The sequence below is a fragment of the Cavia porcellus genome, unplaced genomic scaffold, assembly GCF_034190915.1.
Source record: "Cavia porcellus strain 051 isolate PalLab524CR breed Dunkin Hartley unplaced genomic scaffold, mCavPor4.1 scaffold_1, whole genome shotgun sequence".
Taxonomy (NCBI): Eukaryota; Metazoa; Chordata; class Mammalia; order Rodentia; family Caviidae; genus Cavia; species Cavia porcellus.
Genome location: NW_026947484.1, coordinates 236,526,281 through 236,543,637, shown reverse-complemented (window position 1 = coordinate 236,543,637; position 17,357 = coordinate 236,526,281). Strand labels below are relative to the sequence as shown.

The 17,357-nt window shown below is 38.7% G+C and overlaps 1 protein-coding gene across 8 annotated transcripts in view; it reads right to left on the bottom strand.

Moving 5' to 3' along the window:
• The window catches only part of Itsn2 (intersectin 2), a 142,926-nt gene that overhangs the window by 84,236 nt on the left and 41,333 nt on the right, over positions 1-17,357 (bottom strand). For all 8 annotated transcript variants that reach the window (XR_010041404.1, XM_063231582.1, XM_063231593.1 and 5 more), the window contains 6 exons: positions 10,031-10,123; positions 7,383-7,446; positions 6,357-6,520; positions 4,581-4,787; positions 4,375-4,471; positions 3,278-3,417 (listed from right to left, as the gene is read on the bottom strand). Coding sequence is in view for 7 of the 8 variants with exons in the window: in XM_063231582.1 (XP_063087652.1) it covers positions 3,278-3,417; positions 4,375-4,471; positions 4,581-4,787; positions 6,357-6,520; positions 7,383-7,446; positions 10,031-10,123 (765 nt within the window). In the remaining variant the exon portion in view is untranslated. The remainder of the gene's footprint in view (positions 1-3,277; positions 3,418-4,374; positions 4,472-4,580; positions 4,788-6,356; positions 6,521-7,382; positions 7,447-10,030; positions 10,124-17,357) is intronic.

The following is a 17,357-nucleotide window of genomic DNA, read 5'->3' as shown; positions in this document are numbered from 1 at the left end:
TCCTTGTCAGTGAAGCAGGTGCGTCCCTTCCTCCTCTTGGTCACTGAGCCATGAACTCCAGAAGAGTCGGCCCCTGCTCTGCTTCAGTGAAGGCCTATCTATCCGACACACCTAGACACATGATACCGTCTGTACACCCCTCCTCAGCAGCAGCTCCTACATGAAGCCAGCACAAATGCAACTCACCCCACTGTTTCACTAAGTTTTGAATACAGAGGACTTCCTAACTAAAGCTACCATGTGTATAACATGCAGTTAAACATTTATATCATTTTTAAATAGCACTCTTTATTTGCTCATTTATTAGAATCTGATAGGAAAAAACACTGGAAATAGCTTTACAGTTTCAACCAACTCGTTTTGGATTTCAGAGGAAGTGTAAAATGAGAAGTCTGAGTTAAAATGATTCTTTTAATAAAGAGAAACAGGTCAGATATGGTGGCATGCACTTACAATTTCAGCTACTCAGGAAGCTGAAGCAATAAGAATTTTAAAGTTTGAGGCTAGTCTAGGTAACTTAGTGAGACACTGTCTCAAAATAAATAAAAAAGGGAAAGGATGTAGCTCAGTGGAAGAGCACCCACAGACAGTCAATCCCCAGTACTCAAAAAACAAAACTCTTGTTACGGCTTGGGTCTAATGTCCCCCTCCAGCCTCATGCACTCACAGGTGAGGCTTCCAGGAGGGACTGGATCTTGCGTTTGTGATGCTGGATTAGGGTGTAATAACTGCACTAGTCCAGCAACTGGTTTAGCATGGTTCTGAGTGTAGCTGACTGGATTTCCTGAGAACAGATCCCTACACTGGATGTGAGTGGCGTCAACTGAAAGGCCTGTAGCCTGCATGAGATAAAAGGAAAGGGACCCACCTACTGCTGCTTTCTGTCTGCCCTGCCACAGACTGTTTCTCCTCTAACACTCTGCCTGCCTTCAAACCAGCCAACTACTGACCGAAGCCTCTACAAACTGTGAACTAAAATAGACCTTCCTTCTTAGCTTGTGGGTCTCAGGGATTTTGTTCCAGCAATGAGGAAGTAACTAACACACTTTAGCATTAGGTAATAGAGAAAATAGAATAAATAAGGAATATAAATGGTTAAAAGCATACTGTTAGAGGACTGCTAGAGGACTGTATGGATACAAACAAGTTCTGATTCTGTCTGTCCAAATCCTGACCTCCTTCAGGATGAAGGATAAATGCTCCCTTCCTGTGTTTTATTTGATCCCTTCAGTATTAATTTCTCCCATCCTATGATCCCTGAACTGTTTTTTTTTAGGATTGAACTCACAACTACCTGCTTGCAAGGCAGGCGCTTATGCCGCTGAGCTAAATCCCCAGCCCCACCCTGAACTGTTTTTTTTTGAGACAAGTCTCACTATGTAGCTCAGGTTGGTCTTGAACTCACTATGTAGTCCAGGCTGGCCTTAACTTGTGGCGATCCTCTTGCCTCAGCCTCCCAAGTGTGGGATTACAGGCATGTGCCACCATGCCTGGCTTACCTGACACTTTAAAGATCTATTCTTTTTAAGCAATTATTTTACTATGTTCTACAACTTTGTGCATATTTATGATACAAAATAATTACATTTGTTTTGGAGAGTTAGTATATACTATATATTTACACTACTATATCTTGATCACTTTTGATTCCTCCCTTCTTTAGGTCCCTTTTCTCATCTTCAGAAAGTCTGCCTCTTTGTTTCCTACCATCTCTCCTTTATTTCACTTTTTATACTCTCAAGATCCACCCGTTTCCTACAAAGACTCCAAGTTATCCTTCTTTACGGCTACTACTCCATTCCTACATACACCACCTTCTCTTCAGCCATTCATCTGTTAGTGGACATACATCTAGGCTGCTTCCATAGTTCAGCTACTGTGAAATGTGCTGTTATAAACATGGATTGCATGTATCCCTGTAATGTAAGACTTTAACTCTTTCAGGAAGTTATCTAGAAGAGGTAGATAGCTGGGCCAAATGGAACTTCTACTTTGAGTTTTTTGAGGAATCTCCATACCAACTTCCATAGTGGTTATTATTAGTTTACATTTCTACTAAAAGTGTACAAGTGGTTTGTTTTTCCCCACATCCTTGCTAGCATTTCTTGTTTCTGAGTCTCTGGTGACAGCCATTCTTACTGGAATAAGATGGAATATCACTGTTGTTTTGATCTGCATTTTCCCAATGGCCAACACTGATAAGCACTTTTTCTTTTTTTTTTTTTTTTGTCTTTTTCCTTTTTATTGGTACCGGGGATCGAACTCACGACTGCCTGCTTGTAAGGCAGGCACTTATGCCGCTGAGCTAAATCCCCAGTCCCGATAAGCACTTTTTCATGTGGTCATTTGTATTTCTTTTGAGAAGTGTCTTATTAATTTCAATCACCCATTTTTTTGACTGGGACTCTTGTTTTTGGGGTCTAATTTTTTTGAGTTCTTTATATAGTCTAGACATTATCAGTACTCTATCACAGAAGCAACTGGCAAAAGGTTTTTTACCTTCTACAGGTTGTCCCTTTGCTCAACTGTTTCCTTTGATGAGTGGAAGCTTGTCAATTTGATACAAACCCATTTGTTGTTTCTTGGGAATTATTTCTTATGCAAGTGGGGCTCTGTCCAGAAAGCCCTTGCCTATGACTACGCACACTTCTTGCTGAGTGAAGAAAGTGGACAAGCTAGACAAGCTAGCAGGTGGGGCTCTGCTTGCCTATTACGCTCTGTGTGCCCCCTTCTCTGTCCTTAGGGATAAGGTTTGAATAATGGTCTAGCCTAGACTCAAATGCTATACAAGAATCTGTGTCAAGTTTCACAGAAACATTTGTGTTAGACCATTAAACGATGAGCAAAGCTCACCTATGGTTTTAGTAAAAACAATTAGAGAAAAGGCCTAACACAGAACAGGATTCTCAGGCAAAGCAAGTCGAGACCAAGTTCCACACATTTCCCTTCATGACTTGGGGTTCTCCATTCAATGCAAAGCTTAGAGAATGGGTTTGATTTTCTTGGGAGATAAGTCTTCTTCCAAATCCTTGGGGTGTATACCTGTGTGTTCAACTTGACTGTAAGTACTTTAAAGAAAGCAATCAAATCGACTTTCTCTTTAAATTTTTACACTACTCGTAATATATGTATTTATCAAATGTTTTCTAAATTCTGGGGATATTATAACTTCAGACGAACTACAAATATAAATTAAAATAAGTTTTTCAAAAGAAATATGCATAAAAAAAAAAAGACTTTAAGTCTCCCGTCCTCTTAAACACTGTGTGCCACTTACCTGAGAGGTATCCACTCATGCTTTTGTCAAGACTATTAAATTTTTGCCGATATTTTAATCTTGAGGGCTGAGGAACTGCCCACTCTGAGGTGCCAGTCTTGGGCGAGTTCCCTGAGAGTGAAGCAGTTGAGGAAGTTGAGCTATAACAAAATTTAAATTTTTATGTTACCAAATAAAACACATTAAACTTTATATGACAGACTAAGAATCACATCTTACATAATACAATAATAACTGCCTGTGCATTTGAATTTTTTAAAACTCCAATTTAAGTGATTATAATTCTTGGTAAAGCAAATACCATATGAAGCATAAGAGTCCATGGGACTACTGTGTATCACAAAGCCAGGCTTCATCCTGTGCTAGGGTCTTTACAAACATCTCAACAACCTTAGAGGGTCTTATGGTCTCCATCTTCTATAGATGAATAAACCATGGGGCAGCGATCTTCAAAAGAAATTTAAAAATCAGTAGTATTTACACTACATATGAATGTAGTACCTCTTTGTCAAAAACAACTTTATACATTTCTCTGAACACATAACAGTGATTTATATGACAGATGATAAAAAATGCTTTTAGGCTTTCTAAAATTTAAGATATCTAATCAGAGGAATTTACATAGGAACGATATTAACCCTGTACAATGATCATGAAACACTGAAAAATGTATACTTTTTAAAAGTGAAAGTATATTGTTTGGGGCTAAATGTTGACTAAATAAAAAATTTTTTTAAGTTTACATAAATGTTTTTTAGAGTATTAAATAACTCTAAAAACCTTGTTTGTTTTATGTAAGGTATGCATAGATAACTTTTTTTTTTTTTTTTTTTTTTAGTTTTTTGAGATAGGATCCTGTTATGTGGGCCAAGCTGGCCTTGAACTCACTATGTAACCCAGGATGGCCTGGAACTCACAGTGATCCTCCTGCCTCAGCCTCTCAAGTGCTGGGATTACAGGCATGTACCACCACACCCACCAGTTTATTTTAAGTATTTATATTCAGCCATTAGAAAGTAAAACCTAGATAAACTCAGAGCTTATTAAATACTGACTCCTGGCTGAAGTATTAAAAAGTCAATGTTAAGTATTCATACCTACTGGATCCTAAATCAATCAAAGACTGCGCCTTCTGTATGCTAGCACCACCAAATCCTCCCATCACCAGACCGAAGGATGATGTATGAGGCAATGCTACAAAGAAAGAAAGAAAAAGGCTCACAAGAAGGAAATCTGTATCTATCTGAACACAGACATACCAGTATCTTTCTTCCCGTGAAATACTGACTCGTTACACACTTACTTGAAGAAGAGTAAGGAATGGACAAAGGCTGAATGAGACTGGCGGTTCCATTTGGTAGTGACGACGTACTAACAGAAGGCACTAGGGGAGCTTGCATTATTAGGGGAGGAAGACTGGTCCCTGAAGTTGCAGAGGACAAGGGTGCTGTTATGGGTGCGACTGGAGGCAGTGACTGAGGAATGGACAGATTGGGCATGCTTCCCATCCCTAAAGAAAAAAAGAGAGCATATTTTCTATTGCTAGTAAATCAACTTAAGACACATGACAAAAATCTAGTTTACAGTACAACAGGCAGCCCCTATGTTTATAGAAACCACAAGCAACTTGTCCTTAGACACTCACTAAAGCAGCTTTAAATAGGAGATAAGGGAGATAAACTACTATATTTACTATTAATATTCTGACCTGTGAGAACTAAGGAAATGTCTAGTAATCATCTAAAGATTCTTTTTGTTCTTTCACTGTGACTAAACCTAAAAAGCCCTTTCCAATTAAATATCTGTAACCTCAAAGAATGTTTTACCTGATCACATACAGTTTTTTGTGTAAGGAAGACAAATACAGTGGTGCTAAATTACCTAACATGCACACACAATCCTCAAGCAAACAAAAAAAGTCCTAACCAGTAGACACTTCAGGAATCCATTTATGCATACATGTGCATTATTTGCAAGAAAGTATGGCATGTATTTCACTTTTCTTGTAAGTAATGTACCTATGAATTTGAGGGAGATTCTCTATAAAGAGCAAAGTGATGATGCTTGTTTACTATCTGCAGACACAAAGTATGATATATAAATATGGTCACACTCTGGCATCTATCTCTAGAGCTCAATGCCATAGTGAAAGAATTAAGGTCTTATATCTAAACCTTAAGATCTAACATTCAGAGTGAAAGAATATGCTTCTCACACATCAGAGACACCTAATGGAATGTTCTATTCAATATGATAGCTTTTCACATAGCTAACTGGTTATTTAGAAACATATTTAAAGGTTGTCTCTGATAAATATGTAAATTACTTAGCACAAAGTCTATGACTTTTGGCTATAAATTTAGCTGTTAAGCTGGAAAGATTTCTATTTACATATAATTTTGAATTAACTATTGACCAGTTTCAATCAAGTTTAAAATTGTTCATTTTTCTGTTTTAATTGGTTAAGTGACACACAATTGTACATACACAAGAGGTACAAAATGATGTTTCTGTACATGTATACACTGGGTGATCGAATCAGAGTATCTGGTAGATCCTCAAGCACTGATCATTTCTTGTTTCTAAAAACATTCAAAGTCCTTTCTTCTGGTTATTTTCAGATATGTAATACAACATTGTTGATTACAGTCACCCTATTGTGCAACAGAACAACAGAATTTATTTCTTCTCTGTAACTGTGTACCCACTAACCACTTCCCCCTCCCCTCCCCTCCAATTTCTGATAAACATTATCCTACATTCTATCTCTGGGAGATTACAGAGGAAGTTAATTAAGAATAATACTTTGCATCATCTAGAGGTGGAGTATTATTTATCATCACCCTGTGAGTTGCAAAAGGTGATCCTGCCCAGACCAGATGCCAGGACAAAAGCATAAACCAGAACTGTTCCAGAAAATTGGAACACACGTGTACCCCAGCTATGACAGTGAATTTAATAATTCTCATCTGAGCTTGGGGACTACTGTTTTATGCTAACAAAGCCATTTCTGGTCCCCAAGTACTAAGTCTAACAATCAAGATGAACTATTAAATATAAGTTATTAATAAATGCATACCAAAACGAGCAGAAATTAATGGAGAGAACATAGGGGGTTGTTTCATAATAGGAGGGAGAACCACAGGCAACTGCTGGCCTTGAAGCTTTAGTTTGATGAGTTTCATAGCTATAGAGAACTCCTGCTGATCCATCTTCCCATCCTTATTCAGGTCTGATAAGGCCCTAAAAAGACCACAGAGTGAAGGTGGTGAGGCAGAGAAATCCGTATTACTATTAACGTTTAAGAAACAAGAACACCCTAAGTATTGTATTCATATGTATTTAAGTATGAATAACAAAAAGATAAAACCAGTACAATAAGAAATTTTGGGCAGAGTGTACCTAATAAAACACTGCCTGTCTATAAAGACATCTGTGATGAATTTACCAGTGTAAACAGATGTTGCTCAAGAATATTGTAATTCTAGATTTAATTTATTCATTTATTCAAGTACATACTGAGTGTACGCTATGTGCCTGTAATTCTTTTATACATAGGAATATTCCAAAAGAAAAGAAAGATGGGGTACAGGTAGCTATTTATTGTAAGGACATTAAGAAAACACACCCCAGGGGCCAGGGATTGAACTCCGTGACACAAGCACCTGCCTGGCAGGCACAAGGTCTTGAGTTCAATATCCAGTCTTCTCCCTAAAAACCCCCCAAAAACCCCATCATGTCCCAGATATTCTAGTGAGTAAATGTAGAAGCAGGGCTCGTGTGAGGCTTACAATTGACAAAATTAATGAAATCACTATAAATTATAAAAAGATTTTGAGATTCTGTCCAATTATAAAGAAATACTTATAAATATTTAAACATTTTAATAATATATATTTTTTCTTAGAAATTCTAATGAAAACAGAAATCTGTCCTACAGAACTTGTTATTTTTAATCATCTGCTAAATGAAATTTATTTTCCAAAAAGCTAGAGAAATAGTCCTAATAAGAGAGTACAATAAAAATAATTTTTTGTTGACACTGTATTATTTTAAAAAACAGTCCGTCAGAAATTTGTTACATTTATAAAAGAAAACATTTTACCAAATTTCAGCTAAAACAGGAGCTGGCAGTCCTGATTGTAAGAAAAAAGTACGTGCTTGATCACCTAAAGACAATAAAAACAAACACCAAGCAATACATTAGTAAATGAAAATATTCCAACGCCTGATTGATTATAATGGGCACAGTGTTACTATTTTATTATGCTTTTAATTCTATTCAGTAAAGAATAAATGAAATAGAAATACACATGAAATTGTTTACATTCTTTTAATCAGGCTTAGATATTTTAGAACATGACTTACAACTGGTCATGTTATTAATGAAGTGATAGAACATTATATTATTTCCCAATAATTTTCCACGACTGGGGGCCTTACTTATAATATTCCCACTTAATAAAATCTACAGGACTGCGAATGCTATTCCGCAGCACAGAGCACTTGCTCAGCGTACGTCGGCCCTGGATTTAGTCCCCAGTACCACACATAGACTATACATACATATATGTATCTTCACCCTCCACATAAATACAATTGCCTAGAACACTTCTCCATAGGCAGTGCCCAGTGTCGAACACACAGTCCTTCACGGGCTTCCTCCTTATTCCTCTGTGTCCTGCTGTAGAGGCCAAGAATGCAGAACCCTAATTTCCCTCTGCCTGGTAATTTCTCAAAATCGGGTTTGTAAGTGAACGGTGGGGTAGTATTTCTCAGAAGGACAAAGAACAAATTCACTTTACTGCTTACTACAAAATGGAAGGTTCCCCAAGCCCAGTTCCTCTCCTGTAACACAACTGTATCATGTGTGGCAATCTTTCTGAGCGCTCTGCAATCTCCCAGGGAGCAAAGCAAGGTGACAGAAATGTGCCCGTGCCATTTAATAAGTCCTTGTTCTCTGACTCAGGAACCTTGAGTCTTCTGCCAGTGTCCATGAACAACAAGAGGCTGTTAGTCAAATCTTGATAACACGTACATCAGGCTACACTGTACTGGATGGATTCCAAGTCAGGCTGAGAGATTTCAAAGCCCAACTTAATCTAATTATCTGTATAACCTTAGGCAAGTTCCGTAATCTCTCTAAAGTCTCAGTTTTACCTTCTGTAAATCTAGCAAGACTATCAACCTCTCAGGACTGTAATAAAGATAAAATGAGACAACATCACACATACAGTGGAAACTTGATAAGCAGAATAGTTTTTTTTTTGCTATGGGGATTGAACGCACGACCTTACACTTGCCAGGCAGGTGCTTGTGCCACTGAGCTAAACCTCCAGCACTCACGTAGTTATGTTTTATTTTTGTGGTGAAACATTTATCCTTTTAGCATATTTCAAACTTGTAATGCAATCACTACCCTAAATGCAGTCACTGTATTGTACATTAGCTCCTCAGAACTTATAGCTGAGTTTGTATCTATTTTATGAAAAAATGGAACAAATTTTCACAACCAAATAATAAGAGAATAACAGCAGTTATTATACTGTGCATTGTTATCTTCAAAGGAATTACTCAGCACAAGACAAAACCCAAGAAGATTCTTACAAAAAAGGAATAGATAATATTTCCTTTTCAACAAACTAAGATAAACTACTAGCAAAAATGAAACGAATTAACATACATATGGAAATATTTTAAAACAACAGAATATGTAAGTTGGGAATGTGTTTGAACTTCTCCTTGCTGTGATCTCTTCTCTGTTGTCCTTGGTCTCTCTCTGGTTTATCAGGTAAGAGACCACGTGGTATCTGAACTTGTGTGTCTGACTTACAGTGTTCTTGGCACTTAACTATGTTCCTAGGTTGCATATTTACTTATGAATGCTTCAAGATTATCTTTCTTAATGGCTGCACAGTGCTCTATTATGTAAATACTGCCTTTTATCTATTCGTCTGCTGATTAATACTATGCTATTTCCAAGATCTAGCTTTATAAATGGTGCTGCTCTAAACAGGAGTATGTATGCATCCCTATAAAATCATGATTTTAACTCGTCTGGGAAGATATTGGCAAGGGTGTCAAAAGGAATTTCTGCTTTTACTTTTTTGAGTATTGTTATTATGATAACCACTATATATAAAGCACTAAGAAGCTTTGGCACACAAAAAAATTTCCTTTTAAGAAAAAACTTCGAGGGGCTGGGGATTTAGCTCAGTGGCATAAGCGCCTGCCTTGCAAGCAGGCAGTCATGAGTTCAATCCCCAGTACCGATAAAAAGGAAAAAGACAAAAAAAAAAAAAACTTTGAAAGACATACTTAAATTAATTCCTTTTTGGGTCTGGTAGGTTTTGTGTAAAACAGAAGCTAGCATCAACAATCAATTCTTGGCGTGGTCCAAAGGTAAGAGAGAGAGACCATGAAACAAACGGAGCGGGAAGAATCTAGATGGATCTGATATCCCTCCCCAAATACGAAAACTTCTAGATAGAATGCAGAACATGAATAAGATCATCAAACAGATTCCTGGCTATCATTTAGTATTCAAACAGAGATCTTCCATATATGCCAAACTCAAAACAACAAATTAAGAGAGTCTGAGGGAAAATAAACTAGTACAGTGCTTTTATTGTAGCTTAGTTAGATACAAGTTTTATCACTTAATACAAATTTGACAGTCGTTAAAACAAAGTTAATTGTAAGATTTATGAAAAGGAATATGTTAGTAAGATACAACAAACTGTAAGCACAAACCTGTTATGTAACCTCCCGAAGGCTTGAGGTGATCAAATTGTTTGTCATGCTTAGTTCGTTCTTCGGAGGTAATAGCCCACATGTTTGGCCCTCCTGAAACACACATGAAAGACAAATTATGCAAATTCTAAGTATCCATTTCATGACAGTATTTACTGTCTGAGGGCCACAGAGTATGGAACTCTTACCAACCCTGTATAGCACAACCTTAGGCTTTCACTCATTCCCCCAAAATTTACTAAATAATTACTATATAGCGCTCACTGAAATAAGCAAAACGCTGGAAATAAAAAGATGGATAACGCCTTACTTTCATTCTCAAGGAATTCATACCTAGAAAACGATCATTGCCATTTGCTAACCTGTGAAACATCTTTGAAGGCCGTGCCGATCCTAAGTTAGAAGCATCAGGAGGGAGCTAAGGGAAAAAAGGTCCTGAGGTGTGCTTGCATTTTGCCATGCAAAGAGGAGGCACAGGAGCACTTCCCCCAGCACAGCGTAAGAAGTCTGGGCAGGGTGAAGAGACTGCCAGCTGGAGTAACACCTGGATGTGAGTCCCTGTGAACTCGCTAGGGCCTCTTGAGTGTGCAAAAAAGGGCTCCACCAATGAGCAACATGCCTGTCCTCCACTTCAGACTACACCCTCCCAAGCGGTGTCACTTCCCCAGGAGGTCCCTGACACCTTCAGGTCACAGTAATTGACCAGGTCCAGGTTGTTAAGAGACTTTTTGAGTTTCTAAAGCACTTAAGATACCGTCCTTGTGTTCTGTCATCTGCTCCACCAGACCATGAGCCTTGGGGGGCAGGGCCCTGATGCATCTACCTTTCTATCCCTGGAATCAACTGAGTACTCAGCACTGAGCAAACACTTAAAAGATGACAGCTGAAAAGATGCCTGAGTAAAAGAGAAGAAAAAAAAAAACAAAACAAAACAGGGACTATAACAATCACTTAAAAACCTTTTTGCTGTCTACCCTTTGCATATGGCTACACCAGCTCTGTGAGGAAGTCCTCATAACACCCTACACTTTCAACACAGCTGACAGCCATTTACACTTTGACTCCCCCCCCATTTATTCAATTTCTACCAAAAAAAAAAAAAAAAAAAAAAAAGAACCAAATGTGTTTAGGGATAAAAACTCACACCTGTTTGGTGCCTATCTTGCATAAAAATCTACCTTACAAAAAAGCAATTTTCCAGGAGTATGTATTACTGAAAAGTAGAAACCCACTATAATTCTGAAAACTAAGATGGCTTTAACACCTTTTTCTTAGGCCTAAATAACTGGATTAAAAATCTACAAACATTTCCTCTTAAAGAGGAGATTTAAGAGTAGAATTAAAATCAAAGAGAGGCTGGGATTTAGCTCAGCGGCACACTGCCTGCCTGGCAAATGAGAGGTTGTGAGATCGAATCCCTGTACCAAAAAATAAAAATACAAAGATAAAGAGATGTACTGAAGAACTAAAGACCTAAAATAGCTAAACCCACAAACTTTCTAAATAAAGAAAAACGGTACCATGTATGTAGTAAAAATCTACCTGGTCTACCCATTTATTTGAAAATAAATAAACCTGTCAAGATTCCTGAGACTAGAAAGGCAAATAGTGAATCTACGGTCCTGATTTCCTACATATGACTTTAGAAAAATGATGATGGTTGATTATAAAAATGACAACCAAAAGGCTGATAAAGAGGGAAGTAGCTCACCTTACTGAGCCCTGACTGCATATTCAGTAACTCATTAACCCCAACCACTACCCTCTCAGTGATGGTTGATTGATTGTGTCAACTTCAGTAAGAGAAGCTCAACTAAACTGGCTCGGCAATACCCTGCTCTAGGGTGTGGAAGGCCCACCTAGGCGGCTTGCCACGAGGACGAGGACGGGTAAATGGAAATGAGGAAGGACGGATCAGCTTCTGCTCTCTGGAGAAGCTGGTCTAGGCCTCCAGCGCGGGTGGCATCTGCTGGCTTTCAGTGCGGATCCTTCGGCTTTCTAGAACAGGCTCTTTAGCCTTCCATCGCAGACCCAGCGGCCGCCTGCTGGAGACTCGTGTGGGATGCTCGGCTGGGTCCTCTGACCTCCAGCATGCAGACCCCTGTACTCTCCGTCATCTCAGTCTCCACTGTAGGCCCATCTTGTAAATTCTCAGATATACTTGTGAAGTGTGGACTGTGTCTGATTCTCTTGTAACCACCAACTGCCACACCCAGTTTACAGATGAGGAAACTAAAACCCACAGTGATAAAATAACTTGCTCAAGATCATACAAGAAGCGGTGGAACTAAGATTAGAACTCGGCAGCCTGACTCTGCTGAACTTCCTATGTGACACTATCTCCAACCTACAACGGGTAAAAAACTTACATTCTCTGTACTGATTGTCAACTTCATAAACAAGAAACATGTAATTTCAGAGTTGTAGCATAAATTACATTAAAATAACATTAAACACCATCTTTTATCTATCGATTGGCAAAAGAATGAGTTGACATTTCATGAAATTTATCCTGTCTTAGATATTTCTAAGACCTTTATATATTTTACTGTGATTAGTCTTACAAGAATCCTATGAAGTAACGATCATTATCACTGTTTTTCAGAGGAAACCAGAGGTACAGAGAAGTAAATAATTTGCACAAGGTAGTAAGTGTTGAAGGTGAGACTGAAATCTACTCAGGCTTAATTAAGTCTTAAACTATCTGCCTTGACAATAATGCAAAAGAAGTAGACTCACGTGATGGGTAAAAATAAATGGGACCACAAAATTAAACGTAATCTTAAACCATGAAACTTTTTAAAGAAAACAAAGGAAGCTGGGCCTAGGTACATGGCGGTAACCCCAGCACTTTGGAAGGCTGAGGCAGAAAGACTGTGAGTTTGAACCAGCCAGAACTACATAGTGCAACCCTGTTTTGAAAGGAAAAAGGGGCAGGAGATGACAATACCAAATACTGGCAAGGATGCTAAGCAAGTGAAGTATACTGCGGCAGGAAAGCAAAATGAGGGTCACTTCGGAAAGGATGTTGGTAATTTCTTATTAATTAAATACACAGTTACACTTACTATACAAGTTTCAATAGACAAATAAGTATTAACAACATGGGTAACTACCATGGACATAAAGGCCTATTTCCATAAAACCCTGTTATCTGGTGGTTTCAGCAGTATAAAGGAAAAACACATACGAACTGCATCATAAATGAATCACTGAAGTATTTGGTTAAGTGACAGAAGCCAGTCTACTTTGATGATACTCTGCAAGAAGCTAAACTATAGGGACAGAAATCTGGCCAATGGTTGCTAGTAGTTAAACGTGGCAGATAAAGGGTACAAGGGATCGATCGATCTGTCTGTCTGTCTGTCTATCTGAGACAAGGTCTTGCATGTAGTTCACACTGGCCTTGAACTCACTGTGTAGCCCAGGCTGGCCTCAAACTCAAGTGACCCTCTTGCCTCAGCTTCCCATGTGCTGGGATCACAGGCATGCACCAGCATGCCCAGCCAGGGAACTTTCAGTGATAGACACATTCTACTTCCAGATTTACATAACTGTATGCATTTTGTCAAGACTCAACAAACTGTGTAAGTTACTTAGAGTGAAAAGTATCTCCACTGACCCCCAACTTAAAATAAAAACCAGCCGGGTACAGTGTGACATGTACCTGTACAGCCAGCTTCTCAAGAGGCAAGACACGAGGATGGCTTGAACCCAGAAGTCAAGGCAACCTGGTAACAGTGAGACCACGTTCCTCCTCCCAAATAAACAGACAAAAAACCCGAAGCACTAAGCTACAACGAAACAGCAAGCGTCTGCTGTCTGTCTGCTCGCACAGACGCTTCCTCACCGACTTCTTCCCGAGAACACGGTCACTAAAGCGCAGTCCGTGCTGGGGATGGAGACCCGAGGCACAGCACCAAACTGAAAACAAAACCGAAAGACAGAGAGAGGCAGGAGAGCAAAGGGAGGAGAAGGACAGAGCACCCAAGTAACTGTCAGCCTCTGGAGGGCTGGTAAGATGCTCTCGCCAGAAAATACGCAAAATGAGGCTTTTTAGTCAGAGGCCTTCAGGCCTCTTCAAGTCGAGGCGGCGTCTGACAGGAAGGGCTGGGCTGCTGTAACACACCGTCCCCAGGCAGTGACCACCGCTGTGCTACCCGAGGTGACAGCCTGCCCCAGCGGTCCTTACCACAGTACCTCTCCCGTCACCTCTCGGCGGCTCCCTGTCCACAGGGGCCGGCTCAACCTGTCTCTTCAGTGTCTCCTAAAGCCAGTCAGCAATCTTGGCCCCTTCATATTAATTTACTCAGTGAACATTTTAGGAGCACAGAAAAGAACAAAATAACCCCTGAATGGAGCTCAGACACTTTCTAATATTTAAGAGACCACCAGCCAACACACAACAATCACAATTAATAATTATCATTAATATCACTTAACACAATGGAAATGTTCTAAAGCATTATGATAAAAACCAATTTTTAAAGACTATTCAAATAACCTTCAAATTTGGACACTTCAAAACAGATGACCATATTAAAACAAAAGATAATAATGCACCACGAATTTTCCAGAAAAGGACACAGAAACAAGAAAACTACAAAATATATGTAATTCAAAGCCAATTTTAAAATAATGGGTCCAATTCTGACTTTCTTATTTAGAATACATCACTAACAAAACCTTTTAAGGAGGCAACCGGCTTCTTATATTGCACTTTGAAACAAAACAAGTGGGCTGGGCCAACCCTTTCCTGTAAGCCAGTGGCAGCCATGCATGGCAGGAAGAGAATCAGGAAGCTGACCCCTTCCTGTGAGTCAGTGGTGGTGGGCCGGGTCAAGTGCTGACCCCACAGCCCCCCAAGCAACCAGCTGATTCAGAGAAACAGGCTGAGATAACAGCCACTGAAATAAAAGAACAACTTAATGTCAGTACTGTTTGATTGACTTTGTAGGCCTACAGGTGGTAGTCTGTGCATCTATTTATAGGATGACAATATACAACACCAACTATGGGGATTTCCTTCTAAAGGTGGTAGGTAGCTATTGTTAATTTCCCATTATCTTGTTTTAAAGTCCTGTATCATTTTCTTTTGTTTGGCTTTATTCTGTTTTGTTTTGTTTGATTTTATTATATCTGGTGGCATGGGCAGCTATTTCAAAGGTAAGATATATTATGGTAGTCATTGTTGATTTCCTAGTAGCATGTTTTGAAGTCCTGCATAACTTTCATTGTTTTGTTTTGATTGGTTTTATTCTCTGTCTAGTTTTTTTTTATGTCTCATGATATGGGCAGCTATTTTGAAGATAATGAGAGGCAATATAGTAGACACTGTTCATCTTCTGTTACCTTGTTTTGAAGTCCTATATCACTTTCACAGTTTTGTTTTGACTGGCTTTATTTTGTTTTATTTTGTTTGGTTTTATTGTCTTCAAAATAAAAATAAAAATGAATTTTAAAACAAAACAAAATCCTTCCAATCTTAGTATAATTTGTAAATCTTATAGAAAGACAGAATAACCTAAGTTTTGGAAATGATATTTAATATTGCCCTAAAAAGTTAGTAATTCTTGGGCCAGGGATGTAGCTCAGTGGCACAGCACCTGCCTGGCAAGCCAAAGGTCCTGAGTTTTATACTGTACCAAAAAAAGTTAGCAATTCTTTATACTGCCTGATGAGATTAGAAATGCACTAAAATTCCCTTTTCCTAAGTCATCATTAAATTGAGAATATGGTATTTGTATAAAGATTTTGTTACTCTAGTATTACCTATAAGCACTGTCGACCATGTTCTTATGATAAATCAAGGAGGAAAAAATTCATTTACAGAATATCCAGTATATACTAGGTCTGATACAGTAAGTACTATCATCACTGTTTCTACATATAGATATACATATATACATACTTGTATACATACATAAACTAGAAGTAGCACAGCCATATCTGAATTCTGAATGTACGTAACTCGAACATGCCATATTTAAATGCTATAGAAACCAAATACTAGAAATTGCCTACGTTCGTATATTTTAGTTTAAGATGATAGTCATAGGATGTATCTTGACCTAGTGTCAATTTAAGTCTAAAACACAACTAGAAACCAAGTGTGGCACTCGTTTTATACTTCCAGCCCTTTGGGAAGCTGAGGATCACAAATCTGAGACCAGCCTGCGCTGGGCTTCTCACACAAAAGAAGCCATGGAATGTTTAAATCTGTGCGTCTGATTTATTTCATTTAACATTATGGTCTCGAGGTGACGTATTTGCAGACAAATGTCTCAAGTTTATCTTTCTTTATGGCAGAAGAGCACTGCATTGGGTATGAATACCACTTCTCTTTAACCATTCACCTGAGGATGGGCATACAGGGTGCTTCCGAGACTTGGCTGTTACTAAGTGTGGTGCTATAAACATGGGTCTGCATACATCCCTGTAATAATGATGACTGTAATTCTTTTGGGAAAATACCTGGAAGGGAATCGCTGGGTCAAAGTGGAATTTCTAGTTTTAGTTGTTTGAGGAATCTCCATGCTGATCTCCAGAGTGGCTGCACTAGTTGACACTCACAACAATGTAGAAGGGCTCTTTCCCCCTTGGGAACCTTGCCAGTATTGGCTATTATTTGATTTCTTGATGGACATTCTTTCTGGAGTAAGATGAAATTTCAGTGTTGTTTTAATTTGCATTTCTCAACAGCCAGCAGTGTTGAGTGTTTGTTACATATTTACTGGCCATCTGCACTTCTGTTGAGAATATCTACTCATTCCACTTGCCCATTTTTTGGCTGGGTCATTTTTGGGGGGCGGCAGTTGAGACAGGGTCTTGCTCTGCAGTTCAAGCTGGCCTTGAACTCACTGTGTAGCCCAGGTTGGTCTCGAACTCACAGAAATCCTGCTTTGGCCTCCCAAGTGCTGGGATTACAGGTGTGCCATGTCCAGCTTTGACTAGGTCTTTTAATTTGGAAGGTCAAAATAAAATTTTAAAAGAGCTGCCCTGGGGATGTAGCTTAGTGGTAGAGCACTTGCCTAGCACCGCAGCACATGCAAGGCCCTGCGCTCCATCCCCAACACCAAAACCAAAATAAAAAAACAGGAACCTAAATGTTAAATTGGATTTATATTAGACATAAATTATTTTTAGCCTTCATTTGTTTATAAACTAACTCGTAAGGTACTACAGTCTGCTATAATTTCTTTATTAGCTAAAAAACCTCTATTTTTGTTACTGTATAGTACTTCCAAATTTTCATTTAACATTATGGACAATTATTCATTTAATAAGCATTCTTTTACTGGTTTTTTTTTTCCTTTTGGTACTGGGG